The 25,199-nt window shown below is 42.6% G+C and overlaps 2 protein-coding genes across 6 annotated transcripts in view; one reads left to right on the top strand and one right to left on the bottom strand.

The window, feature by feature from the left end:
- Nucleotides 1–2,924: 2,924 nt before the first annotated feature.
- Nucleotides 2,925–5,961, top strand: METTL21A (methyltransferase 21A, HSPA lysine). The gene is made up of 3 exons (XM_021538852.3): nt 2,925–3,167; nt 4,341–4,452; nt 5,482–5,961. Exons 1-3 carry the CDS (start codon nt 3,021–3,023, stop codon nt 5,877–5,879), a joined length of 657 nt encoding a protein of 218 aa, XP_021394527.3. The 5' UTR covers nt 2,925–3,020; the 3' UTR covers nt 5,880–5,961.
- A 3,934-nt stretch (nt 5,962–9,895) lies between these two features.
- The window catches only part of CREB1 (cAMP responsive element binding protein 1), a 39,835-nt gene continuing 24,531 nt past the window's right edge, over nt 9,896–25,199 (bottom strand). For 3 of the 5 annotated variants that reach the window (XM_077785117.2, XM_077785119.2, XM_077785118.2), the window contains 4 exons: nt 22,558–22,700; nt 20,955–21,137; nt 19,397–19,551; nt 9,896–16,438 (listed from right to left, as the gene is read on the bottom strand). In XM_077785117.2, the coding sequence (XP_077641243.1) occupies nt 16,298–16,438; nt 19,397–19,551; nt 20,955–21,137; nt 22,558–22,700 (622 nt within the window). In that variant the 3' untranslated portion in view covers nt 9,896–16,297. Of the gene's footprint in view, nt 16,443–19,396; nt 19,552–20,954; nt 21,138–22,557; nt 22,701–25,199 lie in introns of all 5 variants that reach the window. The other 2 variants (XM_085585236.1, XM_085585237.1) reach the window with 1 other exon arrangement.

Here is a 25,199-nt window from a genome sequence, read left to right as displayed (position 1 = left end):
AACAGACTATTTGTCCAAACTTTACTTCCAAGATAATTTTCATATTTCAGTGGAATGACAACCAGAAGTAGCTGCTGTTTATTTCAGGAGGAAAGGATTAAGCCAGAAGTTTCCACACAAATGTAGAACAGAACCATTTGGAATAAGGCGTTGCTGTCATAGGGTTATCAACAACACAGGTTTCTAGATAGAATTTTTAAAAAATCAGATTGTTTCTATTTTTATCTGCCTTTGCCTTGGTAACCAGAGACTGTGTGAGGGATGCAGTATTTTCCCATTACGGATGTCTCCAAAATCCATGCGTAGACATGCAGTGCATCCAGTGTCTGCAGAGCTACCACAAGAACTGTCACATTCATTTCTAAGAGAGAATTTTACATACTAAGCAGCAAAGAGAAGATTGCAGTAAGAGAGTTATTTTAGTATAGATTCAAAATAATTTGTACTCATTTCTGTCTTACCTACTTACTTTCTTCTTTGATCTTTTAAGTATTTCAAGGACCACTGTGCTTAAACGCTTCTTATTAATCACCCTGAGCAGCTTACCCAAATCCGAGGTGGTGGGATTTACTCATAATTGGCTACATTATACCTGCTTTACCAAGTGGTTGAATGAGGTAAGAATGGACTTGAATCAGTGTTTCTTCATACTTTAAATCATTCTTGCTTACCTTAAAATCAGCTGTTTCCTACTTTGCAAGATTACCTGCAGCTTAGGTGTCCTTACAGCCCTCTGCAGTGCTCAAAATCCAAACCAGGCTACGTTCTCACCACTTCACTGCTGTGCTGAGCTTTAGCCCTGCTGGAAGAAAGGCATTCCATCTTTGGACATCTATTTTAGCCACAATTCTGTGTTGTTGTGTTTTCCTTATTGTCCCTTTTACTGTCAGGAAAGGTAGAAAGAACCAAGCATGTCTCTCTGCCACTATAATACCCAGGTACTCCATTTTCTTAGAAAATGGATGTGAAAAGGTGTAGAGAAGGTAAATATAGGCTCTGAATGAATTCGGGGAATCAGGGCCCATACTAAACTTCTAGTGGACTTGCTTCTCTCTTAATAGCTTCACTGCCCAATTATGATCTGGAAAGTAATTTCTGATCTTCTGTCTAAGGCTTGTGAGGTCAGTATCAGAGCAACTTTATCAGGTAAGAAGGGGAAATATTTCTGGGAAGCAGGGCAGGATTGGTAGAGAACCTGCTGCGCTCCTGAGATATTCAGGGATATCTGACTAACAAAATCACATTATTGAGATAAAAGCACTCACTGCATTATCATCTTCAGGAACAATGTATTTTCACATGCAGCCTTTTTTTACTCTAGTTGCTATTCAGCCAGATAACTTGGGCTTATGAAATACTGTAGGGGAAGAAAACTCATCTGGGGATAGAAAGGAGGCAGTTGGGAGCACTGGACCCTTGCCACACTCCTCCATATTCTTGTTGGAGATCCCTGGGCTGGCATATGGTGCAGGAGGTGGAAGCTTTGTGCCATTTGGGAGTTTCCCTCTATTTGCCTGCTGATGTAGTTTAGGCAGAGTGTAGGTGACACAAAAAGTCATCCAGAGTTCTCATTTCAAATGTAATGACTCTCATGGCTTTTTTTCCCACAAAACTTATATAAATAATTATAAATAATAATCAAGGTAATAGCACATGCAATTTCAAACTCTCGAAAGCAGGAATAGTAGCAAGGGACCAGCACTTTAGGACATAAAACCACAGAAAACTGAATCATCACACCTGTTCTGGCATGTTTATAGGGAGAAGTCTGATTTGCCATAAAACAAGTATAGGCTGGTTTTGGGCAAATTTTGGGTTCCATTCTCCTACAGTAGCGGCTGTAAAACCAGCTTTACTCTCTGCTACCCCTGTGCAACCTGTAATGATCCTCCACAGAGGTTTTCACGAATCTTGAGCCACTCTGTTGAACTTGAGAGCTTTTAGATGTAATCACATTTGCCTCCGACTGCCAGACAGATTTGCTGGTCCCTGTGGGAAAGAAAGGGGATGTTTTCTGGAGCTGGTTACGGTCCCCACCTTCGAGGGCCGGCCTTGCTCCATCGGTAGTGTCAGCGGGAGCTGTCAGGGCACAGAGCCACTAGAGATGGGGCAGAGAAGATGCGTCCCTGCCCCTGCTGCCCCATGCTCCTCTCAGGGTTTGAGGAGCTGGCTGCAGGCACCGTGCCTTTCTGTGGGGCCCTGCAGCAGTGCCTCCAGGCAGCCAGAGCGTGAGCGCTGCCAGGACACCTCCCCGGCTCTCCCGTGGCCTTTAGCAGTCTCTGGAGCTAGTTCAAGTAACGCAGGAGAAGAGCACTGTGTTGTTTTGCCAAGCAACAGATTAAATGGAGCCAAAGGCGAAGAAACACGGCTGCACAAAGCGCGGGGAGCGTTTGGGCCGCACGGGCAGCCGAGGGCAGCCTTGGCCGTGCTGCCCCGGTGGTGCAGCACTGAGGCAGAGCTGCTGTGCGCTGCTTACGGGCTCTGAGGCGGCGCTGCGGGCTGTGCAGCGATCCTGCTCCGCGCCAGCAATGGAGAGCAGCAATGGAGAGAGAGCTGACCAACGCCTTTCGCGGGCACTGCCCCCCAACCCCCCGCAGCAAAAGCCCACGGCTGGAACCGCAGGAGGCTGCGGGGGCAGCTGGCGGTGTCCCAAGGCGAGGGGCCTTCCCCCGTTCCTTTCCGCGTGCTGTGAGCAGCGAGGAGCCCCCCGGGGCCCGGCTCCCGCAGGAGGCAGCGCGGCGCTCCTCCGCTCGGGCCGGCCCCGGCACAGCCGGCCCGGCGCCTGCCCGCGGGGCGGCCCCGCTCCGGGCACCCCCGGCCCCGCTCCGGGCACCCCCGGCCCGGCCCGGCCCGGCCCTGCGCAGCGGGAAGTGACCGCCCTGCGCGCCGGCTGAGCGCAGCCGCCGCCGCCTGCGCCCGCCCCTGGCTGTGGCGGCGGCCCCGCGGCTGCGGGCGGAGCGGCCCCAGCGGCCCCGGGGCTTTCCCCGCCCGCGGCGCGGGCAGGGCCCAGCGGCGGCGGGATGGCCTTGGTGCCCTACGAGGAGGGAGGCGGCTGGACAGCGCGGCAGCTGCACAGCCCCTGGGCCACCTTCCACTTCGCCCGCCGCACCATCCGCCTCCAGCAGGACTGGCGGCGGCTGGGGGTGGCGGCCGTGGTCTGGGACGCGGTAGGTGCTCGTGGCAAGCGCAGCTTTTCCGCAGTCGGTGGCTTCCTGTGGCTCTTGTCGAGCTTTCAGATTCACCGTAGAAAATTATTTACCGTAGAATTGAAAAGGGAAGGCTTTAAGGTTTGTTTTTTTTTTAATGTTAGGAAATAATACGTTAAACTGTGCTTTATTTTTCACTCTTCCCCCATAAGAGATCCTGCAGGAATGCAAGGGAGATGCACCACCTAAACCCTGCACAGCCAGTGCCCAATACAGAAAATACTTTGGATAACTCACCTTTCTTTACAGTGGCTGGTGGTGTTAGCTTGGCACCCTTCAGAGCACAGCATAGATCCTGCTGCTTATTGCTTCAAACAGGACTGCTGATAGACTTTATCTTGGGGATAAGAACAGTCCAAAACAGAGGGGTTTGTGGTGGGTCCAAGGCCACAGGGCAGTCGCTCACAGCATCACTGTAAGCCAAGGGCTTTCTGTCAGGTTGGATTTCAGTCCACACACAAATTGCACTTTTACCTCTAGTTTAAAAGAAGTGTAGCATTTTTAGCAAACTTCTCAAATGAATTGGTGTACAGCGTTTCTGATCTTTCTGGACATCAGCTTTGACAGAACTTGCTGTGGGAGAGGTCATGCTACGTACAGCCAGCTAGAAGTGTCATTAGTTTACTTTCCCTGTGTCCCTCCCAAGGGCATACCAGTGTTGTGCAGAAACCTTTTGAAATACCATACAAGATACTATGAAACCTTATTCTGGACTTTTGCAGTACTGTGTTCATTCGCTACTGTTTGACAACCCTTCAAATTTCCTTTGAGGGATTTTTTTTCCAGATACAACTATTGTATTTCCTTTCCAATACAACTTTTCCTTTCCAAATACAACTCTATCTCCTGTTATGTTTGGGGATTCATGGAGCAGTTACCACATCCCAGTTGTAACCTCTGTGGTTCTTTTTTCCTTTTGTCAGTAGGAGTCTTCCATAAAACTCTATAAAAAACTTCCATAAAGCTTAAAAAGACTAAAAGTGCACACAGGAGGCAGAGAGGTGCTGAACGAAGTTTGCTGCAGACCTGAAGCACCTGACCCTTCCCATAACCTTCTCTCTCAGGTTAAACCAGAAATCCTGTGTTCAGTATGACTGAAACCCTGTACTTAATCGCCCTTGTCTTTTGGCTTAGGCTGTTGTTCTGTGTGCTTATCTGGAGATGGAAGGCATTGATCTCAGGGATCGGTCTGTGATTGAGCTGGGAGCTGGAACTGGATTGCTGGGAATAGTGGTCACATTACTAGGTAAGGGCCTTTTTGTTACCTCTTTAAAAGCAAATCACAACTGTAGTAAAACTAGCTCTTGTACATGTACACGCCTGGTGTTGAAGTGAGCACCAAAGCTGCATGTGTGAACTGTGATGGTTCTTCTCTGAGTCCTGTTCCTTCCTTGTCAGACTCGAGAGGCTGCTGCGGTGTTTGTTGCAGTGCTGGTGCCACTGCAGTTTGCTCCGTGGCGGGACCCTGTTGAGGCTGACGCCTGTTGCCATGGCAGGCAGCTCAGCAGCGTTCAGCTCTGCAGCTATTCCCCCGCAGGGAGCAAGAGCTGTGCTTCACGTCTTCCACTTGTCCTCCAGTGCAGATAAAGCTACAGACAGAAACCACTCTCCGAGCTTGCATAAGCCTTTCATTAGTCTGTCTTGCAGACAGGGCATGGAGAAGTGATTTGCTGCTGATCTGGCTGTGGCAGAAGCAGGAACTGCTTTTAACTGTGTTAAAATTGTGCAGTCTTTCCCAGGTTAACTTTGTTGATTCAAAGCTCTAGTGGCTGTGAAAGGTGCCTATTGAAATCATAGAAACAAAACAGTTTGACAAAATACAGTCATGCCATGAAAAAGCACACAGGCATAACTTTTGTCTGACCTGTGAAAGAGACTCTCTAGCTGCCTCTCTCCTATAGAAAAATATGGAATTGGAGCAGGTTAACTGTAACACCTGTAATTTATTCTTCTGTTGCATATGAAAAGGCCAAAAGTAACTCCTTGACTTTCATGCATTAAGAAAAAGCACCAGAAAACATGTTTTTTTCCCTACTCAACTTAATCTTCATGTAGAGTACACTTTATATTCTTAAGTAACTGATGAAGGATAGCATGTCTGTAGACAGGGGAATTTTGCTTTTTTTGTTCTTTTGTTTGTTTTTAATAATGCGGCTCAGGGGAGCTGTTAATGTTTAACAGGAACTAAGGAGCTTGCTAGAGTTAGAGCATTGTATTCCACATGCTGTATTGAGGGATGTGGATTGTGAGTGTGAGCCATGTCCTGTCCCCTTAGGTGCCCGTGTTACCATCACAGACAGGGCGGCAGCACTGGAGTTCCTGGAGTCAAATGTGCAGGCAAACCTACCCCCTGAACTACGTCCCAGAGCAGTGGTGAAGGAGCTGACATGGGGAAAAGACCTGGATAACTTCTCTCCAGGAGCATTTGACTTAATCCTGGGTGCAGACATCGTTTATCTGGAAGAAACATTTGCAGAACTGCTTGAGACGCTGGAGCACCTGTGCTCAGAGCGAACAGTGATTCTCCTTTCCTGCCGGATCCGCTATGAGCGGGACCTCAAGTTCCTGAAGATGCTGAGAAAGCGTTTCTCTGTGTCCGAGGTCCACTACGATTCCAGTAAGGATGTTCATATCTACAAAGCACAGAGGGGTAGTCATAAGGATGACTTTTGACTCTCTGCTTTGTTAATAAGCCACTGATGCTGTTCAATTCTCCCCTTTGTTTCTACTCAATACACTTGTTCCTAAGCATGAAGTTGCAGTTGTGTTATTTCACTGGCTTCTTGTTCTGATGGTCTTGTCTGATCACTGGGTCTGATAGAGCCAGGATTGTACTTCTGTTCTGCATATTGAATCTCTGCTTCATATCTGAATTGAGTAATATATGGTGTTCCACTGTCTTTTTATCAAATGCAATTTTTGAAACTGATTCAAGTTGCAGAAGTCTCCAGCATCAAAATTGTTCTATCAAAAGGTCTGATGTCTGAAATCAAACCACATTTAACTTCTGGGGGAAACTTAAAGAGATTGCAAGGGTTTTTTTTTCCCTTTATCACTTCCTTAACTCTAGAAGAGTAGGAGAGTGGATGAAATAAAAGCTAATGCTCCAGCTCTAAATGCTTTAACTCTTCAGGACTTCTGCATCTTAGAAGTTGTGGTAAAAGAAACCACTTAAAAGGCAAAAAGAACCAAAGGCAGATGCTATAAAGTTGTTCTGTTGCTGTCACTGCTGCATTGAGGAGGCACAGTGAAACAAAGAACAAAATCTGGAGGGGCACTGGGAACAGGGATTGCCAAGTAAGCCAGCTTAGAAATCAGTGTTATTTTTACCTGATTTGCAAGTGAGTGGGCTACAGCTGCAGTACTGAAGCAGCTGTGGTTTCCGAGTTGTCCCTAACAAGTCTGCTCCTTGGAGGAGATACACATGCACATGTGCCAGTGGGAAAGTGCAACGAGGAAACTCAAGCTGTTCGTAAAATATCAAATCAGCCCTTGACTCTCAAAGTACCACTAGATAATGTTCTGCTTTGTGCCTTTGTGCTCCCTCTGGCTCTGAGAGCTGTTATTTAGGACAGGAGGGTGCTCTGTAAAGTCTTTGCAGGAGGGGAAGTACTCTTGCATTACTTGGGACCTTGGGGCAGCATCTAAGTTTCAGTGTGCTTTCAGTGGTTAAGGCACTGCTCTAAGTAACAGATTTCATACCTTGAGCTTGTAAAACACATCTGTGTGTTTATCCCACAAGATCTTGGAATCCAGCTCGCAGCAGCAGCACTTCCTTCTCTTTCTAGTGTTGGAAGAGTGAAACTGATGAAAACAACGGGCTAACAGAAGACAGCTACACCTCTAAATGCAGGAATTGCTTTACTACTCTCTTGTTTTGTGTGGATGTGGAACATTTTTTGCTTTAAACTTAAACTCAAAAAGCCTCAGGTCAGGTTCAGACTTTAAACATGTGCATGTATTTGGCACTGGCAACAGCAAACAGTTTTGCTGAACAAAGCAGCAGCTGCTTTGGGCCATGGACATTTTGGATGTTTTTGTCACTTTTGCTCCTGTCACACTTCCTGGTTGGCGGTCCAGAAACGCTGTGCTGACTGTAATGTGAAAATGACACATTTATCATTAAGGTTTGTGCTTCCTCCCTGGCACCTCTCTTGCGTGTTTTCAGCGAAGTTCCTTGCTTGGCTTTGGATCCGTTCTGGGAGTTGCTGCTCTGGAACACTTGCTGTAACAGTATCCTCAGAAACCACATGGTGTCACTAAAACCGTGCTTAGGCAGCTGGCTGGGAATTCGCAGCCTGAAACTGGAATTGGAGTCAGTTTGGGGGAAGGAAGACAGCGCCTTTAATTGAAAACAATCATGAGATGAGCTCTCATGTGTCAGGTGTAGCTCCTTCTGTCCTATCAGCTGGGCGAGCAGTGGTTGAAAAGAATTATGAGCTCTCCCACCTCTGTCTGGTTCTAGTTTTCAGAGTGGCTTTAAGTTCTCACCTCTCTTCTTCTTTTCCTCCCCAAGGTGTATCCTTGTCTCCAACTCGTCTGGGATTAGGCATTAGGCTCATGTGTAGCTCAGGCTCCCAGGGCTGGAGCTGGCAGAAAGCAGTGTGATGGTGCCTGGGCTCCTGAGTGCCCAAGGGAACTTTATTTCTGTGGGAAAAGCCTGGCAGTGCTCAGCCCTTGCAAGAGGCTGGAGCTTGCAGCACTGACAGCCATAGCAGCTTGCACTGTTGCCATCACAGGAACATGCTAAAAAGTCTGCTGAAATAGCACAGAATAAAGCACAGAATAGAGGCTGGTGCAGTGACCTGCACACTTCTAAGAAGGGGGTTTTGCCCTTGCTTTGACGATAGAAACAGTTTTGTACTTTTAAAACAAAGCAGTTTAATTCCATCTCTTTCTAACCGTTTTCAGTGTCAGATTTCCCACTGCTGCTGTTGCAGCCCACAGCCATCCTTCCAATGCAGGCATGTGCCAGTGGAGACCAGGCTTGGCTTCTTTTGCCATGCTGCTGTTACACAGCAGCTGCATGCACACCCAAGGGAGTATGTTTGAAGGCTGCAGCGATGCTACTGCCCATAAAGAATTGTGGAGAAAAGCACAAGATGGCACTGGCAGCTCAGGTGAGTGCCTTGCCTCTGCCCTGCAGAACTCTTGGTGGCTGCCCCCCAGCCCAGCAAGTGGCACCTCCCAAGGGGACACCTTCTTTGACTGCTACTGGGACACATGTCCTGTTAGATTAAGACCAGAGCCAGGAATACTGCAGTTAGGCTGCAACCATGTGCATGTCAGTTCTGGTTGCATTTAAAGCTACAGTGTTTAGGCACAGGCATGTGAGAAGGTAGCTCAGCTGAAACCTGCAGTCCATCCCCCCTGGGCAGTGCTGACACCCACATGCACCAGGCAGTGAGTGCTGCTGCCTTCTGCTGTCCCAGGTTGGCTTCACAAGTGTTTTGTATTCCCATCACGCTTACCTTCAGGGAGAGGTCAGGAGTGAGTCAGGAGCAAGTGAATCACGCCAGGCGTGCAGGACAAGCAGCAGAGGTGTAACTGCTGCTGAGGGAGCACAGGGAGCAGCCTCTGCAGTGGTACCTGCAAACTTGCGTGTCCCAACCCACGGGTCCCACGGGAGCTCCTGCTCTAGCATGAGATGATGCATGACAACACCTCTTGCCAGCAATTTGGCAATTGTACCAACACCCTGCCTGAGCACTTTCTGTCACCCTGTTGATCCCAGCACTAGAGAATCTGAGCTCACCTGTAGAAGGATGTGTTTGGCATGCATCCCCGAGTAGTGGGGCAATGCACAACTCCTGAGAAATTAACTCGCTCTAGGGAGTGGGTCCAAGCCACAGGAATGTGACCAGGCAAGACACAACCATGCTGTGACACTGAGAAACCATCCCTGAAACATGTGCAAGAGAACAAACTTCCGTGAAACGCAATTGCAGCCAAGGTAATGTTTGACTGATATTAAGATACACACTTGACTACACAGGGATCTGTTACCCAGTTTTTTCAGTGCAAAATTCAAGCCAAACTGCATTTTTATCTCAGGGACTAACCCTGTTTGGGATTCTCTCTCATTACTGTAGGTTTTTCTGAGCAAGAACATGAATGGCATTATAAAAATGAGAAAATCCCAGCTGTAATGAGTTGACCTTACTGCTTCCCCTTGATTTCACTGGAGGTGTTTACCTCAGTGCTGAATTTGTTATCCTGGCTTCCATCCCAGTGTTTGGATCCAGCCTTGCAGATTACATAATAGGGTTGTCATCCTTGCAGTGTTTGCTGCCTTCTGTTTCTGTTCTGTTCTAAAGACCAGTAGTACATGGTTTACAGGAATGCTTAAAAGTGAGACATGCAGCATATTTAAACTGAAAGGCATAAGCCTTTCAAACATTATTAAACAACAGAACTGCCATCAGAATGGGTACCGGAAAACAGATTTAAAAATATCAGGAGGAAGAGGAACTGTGTTTTTCAGAACTTAACCTCTAACCTAATTAAATTAAGATTAAAAACAGTCCTCTCTTTGGGGAGAATACTTTATGAATACTTAGGGCAGGGCACAGATTGAGATGATACCATAGACTGCTCAACATATGCCTTTTCCCATATTCTTCCAGCTACCATTTGCCACTAAATTGAATTAGTGTAAATGGAACACCCTGCTCAAAAAAGAGACTTTGTAGTTTTTTAAAGCATGTTTATGTGACTGCACATAAATGTTTGTGTAAAAAGGGAGTTATGACAGTTTATACCACAAAGGTTACAGTAAGAAAAAGCACTTCTTTTTGACAATAATTCACAAATTCACAAGAATCACTTTAATATACAAAGCAATTACTACCATTCTGAAACACAAAGCAGCTAATATGTACATAGTGTTAATAAAATGCATTATAACCCAGTACAATTTTTTAAACACAGATAAAGCACATAAAAAAAAAAAAACACAACAGGGATGTTTCTAGATTTTTGGGGAGATGTAAAAAAGCATTTATTTTTTCCCCCAATGATGGATTTTCATTTAGTTTTTTAACTTCCACAAGTATATGGGAGTCAAGCTCAAATACCCTGTTCTGTGCTGACACGGTTTGGGTAAAGAATCAGAAATGCAGATGAGGTGAACATACTCTTTCCAGCTTACTCTACAAAGGGAGAATAATAACCCTTGCTCTGGAAGCTTCCCTGAAAAACACTGTTTCAAAACAATTTCAAATGATAAATCCAGAGTAGAAACAACTAATTTCTGAAGTGAATGAGCAATCTGTGGAAAAAAGTCTGCGGAGGAGCTGGCTGCCAACTAGCACCTCTTCTTGTCCTGTTCCCATCCCAAGAAGTCCATTATAAGCAGCACAGTTTCAAATCTCATATAAACTTGAAGTTGTAGAACATTTTAAAATTAATGTTTTAATATAAATAAATGTAATTAAACACACACAAAAAAAATGGAGTGGCACCTGTATAAAACATCTTGTGGAGAGCACCCAAACATCCTTAGATCTTAAGAGTGGCCATTTCTGCATAAGCAACTGGCTCAAGGTCTGCCATCCCCATGCTCTCACTCAGCTACCCCCTAATTTAGAGGAATATGCAGCTGAGGCTGAGTGAACTGCTCGAGTCCAGAGTGCAGTGAGTGCTCAGCTTACAGTGTGCCAGCCATGGGTCACTCCAGCCTGTCCCTGGCCCTTTCCCTGCCAGCACACAGCTCCCGAGGCCAGCTGACTGCTCCTGCCTCCCCCGCTGAGAGCGAGCCCTGAACTCAGCACGGAGCGAGTCACAAACTGCACTTGCAGTGCCAGAATGCAAACAGGTCACTCTTCAATTTGTGCTGTGCCAACTAGCCCAAGCACATCTCTCTGCAGGCCACAGCTTAAATACATTTTAAAAACACATTCCAAGGCAAAACACTTGAAATGCAAACCCTCTTTACACCACCTGGATCTGGTCCCTTTCCCCCAAAGATTCACACACTTAAGTCTACCCACAGACCTGAACCTGTCACAAGCACACAGAAGTTGGATTTCAGCACCCTCTCTTCACCAGTCTGGCTCCTTCCAGACCAACTGAGCTTCCGGATACATTCAGGCTTTTGTAAAATCTGTGTCTTTTACAGCTAGCAAATTACACAGCTCAGAAAAACAAGATTCCAGGCAGATGACAGAGAACCATCAGTGTACTGTATGCTTTTTAAAACCTGCTCACAATGACAGACTTCAGGGTTATAGTTAAATTATCATCGTTCCTGCAAAAGAAAGGTGGTTGTGCTGTGCTTTTCTTTTCAAGCAAGGTGACACACTGTCAGTGCACCTTTACTTCCTGGTGTCAAATTATTGGAAAGCCTTTTGATTTGTTTTCTTGGAATGCAGCTTGTAAAATCCACAGACAAATCTTGAATTAAGAAAAGGGGAATAAAATGGCTGAAAAATAGTTCAGCTTTCCTTCCAAATTAACCTCCCTTTCCCACATGGGATCACTGAACTAGTTCTATTCTAAAAATAATTTCACATCCATCCTCTACATACTGCTCCAAGACACCACACACTTGATTCTTACCCCTTCAGCTCTCCTGCCCTTCTGAAGCAATGTCTGCTGGGCACCAGGTGCTGATCTGCAAGTTCAATTAGCCAAGGAAGCAACTGCTGTGGAGGAGTGAATTGTGTGCAGGCAGCAGGATCACAACAATTATGCCAGAAATCTTCTCAAGCAAACCAAATTTACCTTATTTCTTTTTCCTCTGTGTTTTGTTTGTTTTTTTCTTTAAAAGTGCACATTTTAATTAAACATTTACAAAGAACATAGTGTAACAAAAATAAATACATAACCTTTTGGTTGGATCATTGGCAAATGTTACATCACTAACCAGGCTCCAGGGTAAAAAAAATACAATAAAAACAAGGTCTTAGAAAATTAATTAAATCCTCTATGAACTATCATAGATTTGCGACCACTGATATTGAACTTGCTTTGATGGGTGGACTTGTCTTTAAACCACAAAAAAACACTGACTGCCAAAAATGAAAAAACAAAATAAAAAAGCAGGTGCCAGTTTTCACTAACAGATGCCTACTTGCTGCTGCAGTTTACTGGAAGCCCAGATTTTAAAAAAGCAACCCGTGGTACAAATTTAGGTCAGAAACTATCAGGGCTGTTTTTCCTTATTTTTTTTTTTTTCCTGAGCCTCTTAATGATTCCAAACACCCCACCAATTTTCTGACCAATGTACAAGTACCAGAGAAGACAGTGATCTCCACTGCAAATGCCAACTCCAGGCTAGCCAGAACTGCAGGTGTCTGAGCAGTCCTGACAAGCACAACAGGCTAAAATTGTGCTTTCAGATACAAGCAACGGTGCCGGCAACTACCCAGTGCTGGTGAAATTGCTGCCTAAGGAAGAATGCATCACCACTACCCCAGGAGGAAAACAGAAGTCTTACCAGTGGTTCCTTTAGAAAATAACACCTTAACAACCTTTCCAAATATTTTGCCTTTGATATATAGCTGCCAAAGAGAAAAAGCACACAAGTGAATTACTCTGGGTGGTGGTGGTTGTAAGACAACTGTTTATATAATTTCAAAAATCTTCATCAATAAAAAACAAACTTCACAAAAGCCACAAAAGATGAAATAAAATTCTTGAAAATGGATAACTGAGAGACAGCACAAAACAAATCAGTAATTAAGAGCTAGAATAATGCAGCCCAGAGCTACTGGGGTGAGGGGAAGCGTTCACACCCACACACACACCCACACACACATCCACACACACCCAGACACACAGAAAAGTAAAAATTCTTCTTCTGACCTCCATATACTATAATACTCAGCATTCCTGACTTAAAAGCTCTCAGAGCTGTAGATTATATACTGTGTGTATATATATATATATATGTACATATATTATACATATGTATTTTCCAAGAATATCTAAATTAAAAGAGCACCTTTGACAATATCTTAACTGCCTGATTGGTGCTGTTGTTTTGCAAAATAATGACATTACAAAAATTATATTTCAAACCAATTCTTGTTTATTATGAACGGAACGGATCTAGCCCTTTCTAACCCTCTCTTCAGGTAAAAGAGTCTATCAGTTCTTGAAAACTCACAACCGTGAGATATAAAACTAATCCTCCCTCCCCCTTGTCAGCATCATTTCCATCCTACTTCCAAATGGCCTTAGTTTATAGAAGCTTATCACCCCAACCTCACTACTTGGTAAATAACATAGGAACAGAATCCTGTGTCATATTCTTTCCCTTTCTGGGACAGTATGAATAGTAAAGCATGTATGGGTAGCCTAGCCAGCCCTGTACTTGGTCTAATACATTTTTTATTATTGTAATCTATAATTTTCATTAAATAAATTTGTGTCCCATAATCCTCAGTGCAGCATAAATAAAAATAATGATTCTTGCAGACGCCTATGTACTTTGAATTACATTCCTTTTCTTAGTGAAACTTTATTTGCTAATGAAGTCTAGGCTAAAACCACTACAGGCCACTCGCAGACCACACACAGACAAACGAGTAACACAGCTCTCCTCTCACTGCCACACAAATTTGCACAAACTGTGTATTAGGAGAACCCCACCTGGGCACTGTTTTAGGCTCCCATGCCCATTCAGCCCCCAGGTTTTGTGCCCAGTGATTATCAGCAATCTCTGGAGAGTGCTCATTACCAACTAAACACAGTTCTCAGAGCCCAGCTTGCCTTGCTCAGTTCACAGCAAAACCTCACATTTTTTGTAAACAGATGTTCTCCAAAAGAAACAGCCTTAATGTGGGCATATGCAGCCTTTTCTGTGTTTCTCAAAGCTCAAGGAAACATTCCATGTAACTGCAAATGAGGCCACCATGAGCTCCATGCTTTACAAGAATGACTCCTGTATTACCAACATTTCTACTTCAGTACTCGTTCTGGAAAATGTAACCGTTTTATGTATTTGTATTTGCTGATTTTAAGAATCAGATAGGTTTTATAAAAGCACTGCTGAGAACTTAGGGTCTTTAAATTTGCACTGCTAAACTAATAGATTCATCTCCCATTAAATAAAAACACAAAAATCAATTCTCTATGGCAGATAAAAATAGACCATTTATAAACTCCCACAAAACTTGTGAAAGTGAATTATTTCATATTTCTGATACTTATCTTCTTTTCTTGAAATACAAGTGTAATTTGAAATTCTTGATAACTTTAGATGTAACAATAATGCTGTAAGTTTAACCCTGCTCCTTTTAAATTAAATCTCTTGGAAACTGAATGCCCCCTCAAATGAGAAATCTAGAACTTTTAATACTGCTTAGGTGTTTGAGACTCAACTGCCCAGAGTCTTCCAAGTATTTTCCTTATAATGTCACACTGATTGTATAACCTTTTAGAAGCCTGTGTGTGAAATTTATCTTAAAAAGATATAGAGTGAACGGGAAAAAATATTAGCCAATACTCTGCTAGGCAAGGCCTTATCCATACATCTCCATACATAAGAGTTTGACCAGAAGCCCAAAGTAAACTTACTCCATCAAATGACCCAAGTTTATAGTGAGAGACTGGCTTCAGAGGGCCAGTACACAAACTGCACATGATTAGTTTGGACACATTCTTTTTGACAACTTCTTGATGCTCTTTTTTGGTTCTTTTTGAGCATGATTCTTTTGAAGTCCTAATGCTTAATACAGAGTTTTAAAAAAATATTAACTACCTTTTTTAACACCATAAATCTGGGAAAGACTACAGTTCCTCAGTGCACAGAAAAAAACCTGATCTTGCAAACATCTGAGGCACGTAAGTAATTTTAGTTGCAGGAACAGATTACTCAATAAATCTGACCCTTTCCAAGAAAAAATACCCCAAATAAATTAAGAGTTTAGCTAATCTGGCCAGGTTCAAATAATCAGTATTTTCTCTTTCAAAGCAGGAGTTGTAATATTTGTGTTTGAAGTCCTCTTTAATATTTGAGGTTGTCCTGGTAGTTGTTATACTGCAACTTAATTTATGTATAGAAGGCAGCCTCAAAGTTCAAAAAAGAATTTAGTAAATCAGGCAGATATTTCTATTGAGTACAATAATTTCCATTGCCTAAGACAGTGGTAGTGAAATAAAAATAACCTCATTGCTTGAGAGGACTTGGGACACAGACCATACTGTCTTCATGGAGTATTTAAGTGGAGTTGGCTATGCTTCAACTGCTTAGTTGTTCTGCATAGAAATAGGTAGTGCTTTAACATGCTACCCCTGTTTACTATATGACTGTTTACAGAAGATCACGATTGCATCTTTTTTTTTAAATTTTCTTTCCTATCCAAATATAATTTCCCAACCTATATCCTCTGAAATTGGTGTGTGTTTTCTGTGCATTCAGAATGCTGAATGCACTTGCACACATAAACTATGAGAATCAACAACTGACCAGTGAAGCTCATTTCAATGCATTTGTTTCTGAAGTATGGAGAAGGTTTTACCAGTCCAGGAGGGCTTAATAAAGATTGCAAATCAAACCTCCATCCTGGGCTAGCTTGAGAAAGGTCTGTTATCTCCACACCAAGAACGTGACAGTGAAGCGCCCTTTGTCTGGTGTGCTGCTCAGCCGTGTATTTGTACAGTTCAGCTGAACGTGTGAAACCAGTGTGGCAACCACTGCTTCTTCATTGTACCATGCATGCTCCACCTCTGCAGCCCACCATTCTCTGGACCAAGAGGCTGGGGTGACTCTGTCTCTAAGGCAATGGAAAGAGCTCAGCACAAATTCTTGACATCTTTACAAAAGGACCCTCCCCACAGTAACTTCCCAAATGACCACTGTTACTCCTTGAAGAGGATCGGGAGATGAGAGAGAAGCCTGTTCTTCTTCTTCACGCTGAGATTGATGATGAAATTCATCTTGTAAGGGGAGAAGTGGAGGCAAATACTTGAACATTCACAGTTTGATGCAAAGCACAGATGAAGTATATTCTGTAGTTGCTTCAGGCAGTTTTGAGCATAGAAAAAAAGAAATGTTTAGAAAATAAAAAGTTTACTTTGTCTTTCTGGGTATAGCCAGAACCAGTCTCTATCCCACCTGGACAAGTGAAAACGAGAATCCAAAATTAATCTGATTTGTGGCAGTAAAGGTCTTTAAGTGCTTTCAACTCCTCAATCAGTGTCTTGTTTTGGTTTTCAAGCACAGCCACTCGATTTTCTAGACATTTCACGTACTCCTTTTTCTTCCTGCGACATTCACGTGCTGCCTCTCTGCAAAGCAAAAAAGGCCATTCAAATCCAGAACAATCATTTGCAGACATGGGCTACCCAACTGCTTTCAGTCAAACCTTCACTAGTACTGCCATTTTCAGAATATGGACACATTGCTAAGAAATCCTAGTGATGAAAAACACTGAGTTTGTTACAACTGCTCCTCATAAATCACACTCACTCAAGATCCACATATCATTTCAGTATACAGATCCCAGTAAGACAGCACCAATAACTTCATCATCATCATCATCATCATCATTATTATTATTATTATTATTATTATTATTATTATTTCTTCTGTGAGCAAAGGATCCTAATCAGTGATAACATTTTGCTCGCAGGATTCACATTGAAGCCTTTAGGCTGAGTAGAATGCTGCTGCAGTAATTTGACTTTATTATCATCTATTACTCTTTTTACAGTCTTTAACTTTTCCCTTTGCTGCAGTCCAACAAGATGATCAACTGGTGTAAAAAAAGTGCTGTATCTCAAGCATTCATGTATTTGCTCTTGAGCGATGCTTTCATTTTAATAATGATGTCTACATCACTGCAATGATACTATAATTGACTCAAATAAAAATAAAAGCCAAAAAATATCACAAGATAAACATTAGGAACCATGTAATTCTTTAGTCCCTGTCAGCTATGCCAAAAACAGACCTCAAAATAGTCAAACTTTTAAGTATTGCTTGTAAAGAGTGAGCTGCCTGTAGGTAACTTGGTAACATACCAAGAGCACCAGTGAAAAACACCAGAAGGTATTAATGTGCTGCTGAGCATCCTGAAGGCAGGAACACCGAGCAGGAACTACCCTGCACAGCAACAGAATGGCACCAACGTGCAAAGTAAGCACAGGGCTAAATGCCACGGGCAGATGGGAGCCCAGGCAGAGGGCTCTCCTCCTGCAGCACCACTTGTCCTAGCAGCACTCTGTAGGCACAGGGAAACACTTATTTGCCCTAAACCTTTAGGTACAAAGCAGAATAGCTTCAAAAATAAGAGTCTGTGTGCCCCTTCATTGCAAACACTACACAGACTGGTGAAACAGTCCCATTTCTGGGAAATGAGAGGACAAATCAGAACCTAGTTCCTCCCCTTATTAGATAAATAGTAGCTGTAAAACCAGAATGCATTCCAGGACCTAACTGATAAGAAGCCTCTAAAGTAATTCCTGAAATTCAGCTCCACAAATGAGACAGGATGAAGAAACCATAGCCTGTAAGCCCTGAAAGGATTCAAGTATCCATATGTCACTACCACAAATACAATTTCACATGCCTGCAGTGCTTCAGTAAACCATGTGCAACATTTAGAATTTAAGTAATTTTGGGCTGTTACCAAAAGATTAAGTACTAGGAGATCAGGAAGTGCCTCCCAGTGCAAGCTACTAACAAATCTCCTTGGGTGACAATATTTTTTTTCTGTGATCTTTTTCTGTGATTTTTTCCCCCCTTAGGCTGCGTATATTAAGCCACCTCAAGTCTGTGTGTGCTAGTTGTTCATTACAAACAGCCAGACTTTTACTGAAATACAACAGAGCTTTAAAAATGTAAAACTTAAACAGAAAATTTGCACAATAATATATATGAATATTTACACTATAATCCTCCAGTAAGTACCACCTTACCATCTGCCTCTCTATCCCTTTCCCCCACTTTGCTATGGAGCTTAGATTTGCAAATATCTATTAAGCAGACAAGCTAACAGCACCACATGCAACATGATACTGTTGCAAAAGCTGTCAATTTAACTCAAGTGGGGTAATTCCCCATTGTTCTTCTTGGCTTTCACAAACACAAAAGCTTTGTTTTACTGGAATAAGACTGATGACTAAATGAGAGTATTCTGTTATTCTAATTAATGTTTTTTTTTCAAATGCAGAGCCTGAAAGAGTGATATCCACTATTCACTGGTATGAGAAAACTATATAAAAAGGGAGATGGGTGACATTCTGTACAAAAACCTTTTAAAAAAGTGACCTCTGCTGTTCAGCATTATTTACTTCATTAAAGCCCCTTGTATAAGCACTGGGTCTGCTCAAGTTTCCATTATGTTCACAGCACAGCAACCTACAGAAGATAAATCAACCTGCACAACATCAGTTTTTTCAGACTGACAGATGAAGTTAACAAGGTTTTCAGGGGGCTTCCCCTGCTCAGAAGGGTGGGAAGCTCTGGGTTCTCAGTGTCACAGTGTAACACACAGGCTCCAATCTGTGGCCTTGGGTAAGAGTTCAAGCTTGGTGTGCTGGGCCAGTTCAGACCTGCCCCTTCCCACTCCCACAGCAACAGACCTCAGGAGCATCCTGCTCAACTTCTCCCTACAGCTCCCTTCCTTTGCTACTTCCACCCACTCCTATCTCTAAGCTTAGCTGTTCCTCCTCACACACTGGATCCTACAGGATCAAGTCTTTGCTTTTCTTTTAGCCCCTCTACTGCCACTATTGGCTGCACAGGATTTCAATCAAAAGGAATAGCTGCTCATTTAGTCTTTGCCTGAGCCTTTCTGCCTCTGGAGGAGAAAATCCAAAGCAGTTAAAAGAACAAGTGAGACAATTAAGAAAGCACTCACAAAGAGCACATGTGGGCCAGCAGCAAGGCTAAGGGAGAGAATCCAGCAAAGTAAACCACATGAATGTAGTAATGCAATAAAAACTCAACTCATCTTGGTGTTTGTAAGAACATACCTGCAGTCATACAAGTATCTCACCAATTACTTTTCTCCTTACTGCAACAACCAAATTCACTCTCCTCACAGAATGAGCCTGACACTTTACTCAAGGTTTCACGGTCGCAACACACAGCATTAGTAGATATGCATTCCTGCTTTGTGTCTTTAAATAAAGGCAAATTCTTTGTGAAGCATTTCATAACAGGGCTAAGAAAGATTAGTGCCTGACACACTGCCCTGTGCAGAGCTGCCAGGGCAATGAAAGCAGTGTGAATGTACGTGCCTGTTCTTCATCAGCCGCACTTCCCTCTTGCGCGCAGCCTCCTCTGCCGGCTGCGTCGGCAGCGCTGGGGACGACGCCATGACGACGCCTGGCGCGATGGTGCTGGTCGGGGCCGTACGGATCTGGTAGGTCTGCACGTCTCCTGAGGCAGCTGCAGGGACACACGGGAACGTGGCATCAGTCTGGTGACAGCGCTGTCACACGTGCTCATCTCTCTAACCTGTCATGTCCCTAACATAATCACCTCTGTGACCCAGCCACCTCCCCACGCCACAGCTCAGGAGGGACAGCCATCATCTGGGTCATCACTGCTGCCTCGGGCTCCGTTTATTCGTGTATGCAAGGTTTTGGGCATTCCTGCTGAAGAAGTCTTCACCTGTTCTTGGTAACTTGATTTGTCTTGTGGTAGAGCTGTGCTTCTTTCTCCCTTATTATATTTCTTTATACTGCTCTGGTTTTTGGGCAGTTCTAGCATTTCTAGAAAAGGATGGGGTTGCTATTTCTAGCTATGTTCGAAATATCTGTCTGGAAAAAAAGGAACTGCATGTGTAAGTATCTAACATAGAAAAAAGGTATAAAAATGAAGCATTTACTCCCACAAGAGATGGACAGTGCCCTCTATTGTTTCTCTAGAATGAGCAAGGTCTTGGCTTTCTTTTATTTTATTAATTTTAATCTTTGGAGTGTGTTAATTTTGTCTTAGCTCATAAAAAACCGCAACACCACCTACAGAAATCATACATCCTTAAGAACACAAAAACCCAAAGATCAATGCAACAACAGTACTCTTCTATGCTATTGCATTTTTACTGATGCCTGGTAAACTCTTCACTTTCAAATCAACTACTTTACAGTCATAGAAAAAGGGGTACATTTCTATTATTTTCAATAAAAATTTTGTAATGCTCCTCAATTTTCAATAAACCAAAGTATGTATTCTGATACAATAGGTCCCCACAACTTACTGTAAGCGGAAGTAGCTCTGCCAAGTTGAGGGCTAGACCAAATGGTCACTTAAGGCACTCTGCTAAATTGTTCTATGATTCCAAGACTCACTGATTGAGTTAGTCACTCAGTGACTAGTTACAAAAGTAACAGTAGGAAGAAATGATGACTTGCAACTGAAAAAGGGGAAAAATTACTAATAAATTAAAGTGTCCCTTTAGAAAGAATCAAACATCCTTCTAATCTATCTTAATGCTTGCTTTGAACTTCCTATTGTTGCACATATGGGAGAACTCAGAACTCTAAAGTGATATTAACTTTTGCAGAACATATTAAAAAATTGTGTGGACAAAATGCAGGAAACATAGCATGGAAAAGCAAAAATAAATGTATTAAACCTCAAATATCCACAGTTTTACCAGTCTAAAGGAAAAGGCTTCAAAAAATATGACAAATAGTTTTTTTGTCCAGAATTTCAACAATTTTATGGACTTATCTGTGCCAAAGCTGTTAATTCTGTTTCCTGACATATTTGAAGGAGTCAGGCTGGCAACTTCTATTTGCACAGAGAAAATGTTACACAGAATGACTATCTGTGAACTTTCTCACCTTGTACAACAACTTGGTTGCTGGGTACAAGTATCTGCTGTCCGTCTGTGGTCTGTGCATATTGTAAAATGGTGGTGCCAGGTTGGGTTGCAGCTGCATTGGTCATCGTCAACGTCTGGAGACCTTGTACTCCATCTGTGCCATTGTTAGACAACTGTATTGCTCCTCCTTGGGTGATGGCAACTGCAGACAAAAAAAATCAACCCAGCATTTCAGACAATAATTCATTCATTAACTTACAGTATTAAACGTAGGTATGGAAGAATACTGATCTAAGCTAAATCACTTGAATCCTTACACACCCCCAAATAAGACACATGGTTTCAATGGACAAGAAAGAAATTATCCTTTGAAAGGTAAGTTTTCAAATGTTTGTGAGGTCCAAAACCTACAGCCTAAAATATAAACTAGTTTCTCTAATAAAACAGAATCACATGGAAGAGTTACAATCCACCCCCAGGGAATACTTTTTAATTAGTTAAGATTTTCTTGGTTGGTTTAGGTATTTTTCTCAATCCTCAGTTTTTCTTCTCATCTGAAATTCCTCTCATCTTCTGTGCTTTATGCCCTTCAATCTCCTCTGCTGCTAGTTCTATCCATCTTGTGTTTCACTTTCTTCGTGGCTTTTTTTCCCCCTTCTGATTGTGTCCCTGCTTCTCTACAACTTCCTGAGACCCTTCCTAGGTGTTTTATCATTCATAAAGGTACAGGTTGGTTCAGGCAGTCTTAACTTTGTTGGTTTTTTCCTTTCTTGCCCTCAATCCTGTCATACAGGTATACTGAGACATTGCCCCTTTTGTGACTCACAGAATTCCACTGTGTTCCTATATACAGACACACCAAAATCTCGTCTGCACACGCAGTTATTGTACAGTTGTAACAGGAATCAGAATTAACCACATCCATTTCAATAAAATTAAGCAGGGTACAAAGCAAAGGGGTTAAGGAGTAAACAGAAATACAAAATTTTAAAGAGATTTTAAGAGACAGAGGTAAACAAGTAGTTCTTTGTCCCTTTTGTATGTGTTGTATATGTCTCTTACTGTATGGTTAGTGTGAGACAGGATGTGTCTTATCTTTAAGGCCATATCCTCAATCATTCTTCAAGTCAAAACACTGTATCTATAAAATCTAACAAAGAAAACACAGAAACATATACTTATGAAATATATTAAGGCTGTCAGTGACCTTATTTTTTCAGGACTTTCTAAAAATTTAATTGCAGATGTAATGTTTTTTTTCTAATGATGAAGTTACAGCTTGGTGAACAAGTGTTAATGACCTGCCACAAAAATAAAGAAACTTCTGAATTCCCCCATCTGGTTCCTGAAGTGAAGAAGTTTATAATAGCATTATGGTTAGTTCCTGTTTTGCCTCAGGATGCATTAGCTGCACCAAGTGGCAAGCAGTCCCAGAATGTTAATCGAGCCTTTCAAACACTTACAATAGGAATGTGTTTAAAAGGCCTGGTTAACAGTCAAAATAAAGTAATCTTTTTTTCATCTCCTGCTTTGTCCTAGTCCAAACAACAGTTACAGAAATAATAGTTCTTCATCTTCTCATCCCCACTTACTAGCACCACTGAGAAATTCAGACTACATACTGTACTGCCCACTGCTGGTTTGGTAAATGGGAGTTGGCACCGTAACAGTGGCGATGGCAGGTGCTGCTGTTTCCTCTTCAGACTTTTCTTCTTCGATCCTTGGCACTCCTGGAGCGTCTGAGGACAAGTCATTCAAAATTTTTCTGGCAAAGACAGTGTGTTGTAGAGATTTTAATAAAAATTGGGGGAAAAAAAATAGTCTGATACACAATGCTGGGGAAAACTGTGAAGTGCAGCAAGCCAGCACAGAAAATATGAGCGGAGAATGAAAACCACACACTGTCTTCAAACTCTTATCGGAGAGGATTGTTCAAAATGCCAAGTACCCATGATACAGCTATTACAACCTCTCCTTTTTCTTCAGGGCATGTTTCTCTCATCCATTTTTATTTGGTTCCTGCTTTTAGCTATACAAATATTTGGGAAAAAAGTCAGAACCTGTCTTCTCACTTACACTGGGGGAACTGCTCCATTTCAAAGACTATAAACACCTCAGCCAGGGAGCTGAGTACCAAGGGAGTTAGCAGGAATGCTTGCAGAGAGCCAGCAGTTCATAATTTAACACCTGCCTGGGAGACAATACCCAGTGTTTGAGAACAGTCTCACAGTTCACAGGTGCCCTGCCGGAGAAAGTTCATGGGTAAAGGAATGAACAGATTGTTTCCTTATTTCCATGAGCTAATTATCCAAAGTCAAAACTTCTAAAACATCACTGCTACAGGTCCCACTGAACATGACTATAGACTGATCACAGCAGTCATTGCAATCTGACTCAAACACTGAGTCAAACACTGTCCTTCCTCAGAGGACTGTCAAGCCCTTTTCACTGCTGGCATATTCTATTATGTCACAGCAAAGTGCAGTAAATGCCCTCAGGTAAAGGGCAATGTTTTTTGTAATTCTCCTCCTATGTTTTCCAGTGGATTGGCAAAGGAACTCAGTGGGATGAAGCAAACACAGCTATAGACCCCAAGTTCCAAGACAACACTACTTTCTTATACAAGACTCCTAAGGCTGTGGGAGCCAGAACACCTCTGTGAAGCTATCTAGGGAGAGCAGTCATTCTGCTTAGCAACTTCACAAATAGAGTTTTGCTGTTGCTGTTTTGACTTTGTGTGCATGCAAGAAACCCCAGTACTAGAAAACCCTGTGCAAAGAACCACTTAGGCAAATAAAAAATTCCCATCCAAAGAGTTTGCAATCTAGGTGTTAGATCAGAAACTAGTGAATGAAACAGATGAAAAAATATGGAGAGAGCTGGAATGCTGAAGAACAAAACCCAAGGAGATAAAAAAAATCACTTTTTAACCTCATGTCATTATGACATCATGGTTAAAACCTATCTTTGCCAACATAAAAATGGATTTAAGGTAAAGGATAAGGTGGCAGCTTTACAAATACAGGAGCTATGAACTGATGGAATACATGATGTACTTTAGTAGCAGAACCACAGAGAAGTTTTTGTGGAAGAGGTATAGCTTTCAATTCTGTGAACATAGCTACACCTTTGTTTCTGGGGCCAATTACAGCAGGTAGAGGAATGCCAGCTGGGAAGTCACTAAAGACAGCAGTGGTCTGGCTCAGCCTTTCTGACCTAACCAACACCAGCCCTGAGTCTGAGGTGCATACAGAAGTTAACAAATGTTGCTGTGTCACCACGATCTGGTTTGAAGACAGAGGCTGTGTTGTGGCGCTAGTGCAAGCAAGAGCCCACCTCAATGAGAAGTCAGCATGCACAAGCACCCTCTTCTCAGTCTTGCTGCTTGTTTACTTAGCTCTGTTTTCTCACCATATACAGCCACTCTTCCATATATAGTAAAATCAAGTGTCTTGCTGCAGAAGCAGACTGAAGGGAATCTGTGGCAGCCTTAAAGTTAACACTGCTCCTCACAAATAAAATTATTTTTCCAGATCTATTATGGCTAGGGGTCTTCAGCAACGATTTGCACTATCTTTGGCAGAATAGCCTTGAAGGCTGCTAGATGAGGCAGACAATAATGTCCCCAGTGCTAAAAATGTTTTATGGTTGAGATATGCTCAGGCCTACAGCCCAGCTTCTATTTCCAAGGCTATGCTCATAAAGGAAAAAGGAGCACTTGGATTTTTTAAAGCAGCAGGAACTCACAGGTCACTTAAAAACTACTGAACCCCAGAGCTGTTCCTTAATGCTATTTAGTGTGTTTTAAGACTGAAAGTGGGATTTAATACAGACACAAAAAACTGTACAAAGGCTTAATTAATAAAGTAACATGGGACACCACGTGAAAGAGAACCTCAGCTGGTTTTGCCAGAGGTATTTGCCATGAGGAATGGACACTAGATACTACACTGAACACATACACTGACTTAACTTTAAACACATACTATTTGGCTCAAGCAGAAATTCTCTCTGAGCTATGGAACATCACAGCTTCCTTAAGTCTCATGGGAAAAAGGAATTAAGTTTGATTGCTGCTAGCATTTCAGCAATAATGAAAACCAGTAGAGTTGATTTTTTGCAGACTACAAATTACACAAAATCCCTTTTTGCAAAGCTTAAGTGCATTTTGTATATTAAGTATTCATTAAAGCTATTTCTAAGGCATCTATCACAATGATACTTCAATCTTCTGAAATGTGGCAATTAGCATATTCTCAGCTCA

The sequence above is a fragment of the Lonchura striata genome, chromosome 7 (assembly GCF_050655825.1).
Source record: "Lonchura striata isolate lonStrDom1 chromosome 7, ASM5065582v1, whole genome shotgun sequence".
Taxonomy (NCBI): domain Eukaryota; kingdom Metazoa; phylum Chordata; class Aves; order Passeriformes; family Estrildidae; genus Lonchura; species Lonchura striata.
This window is presented reverse-complemented; position numbering and strand designations above follow the sequence as displayed.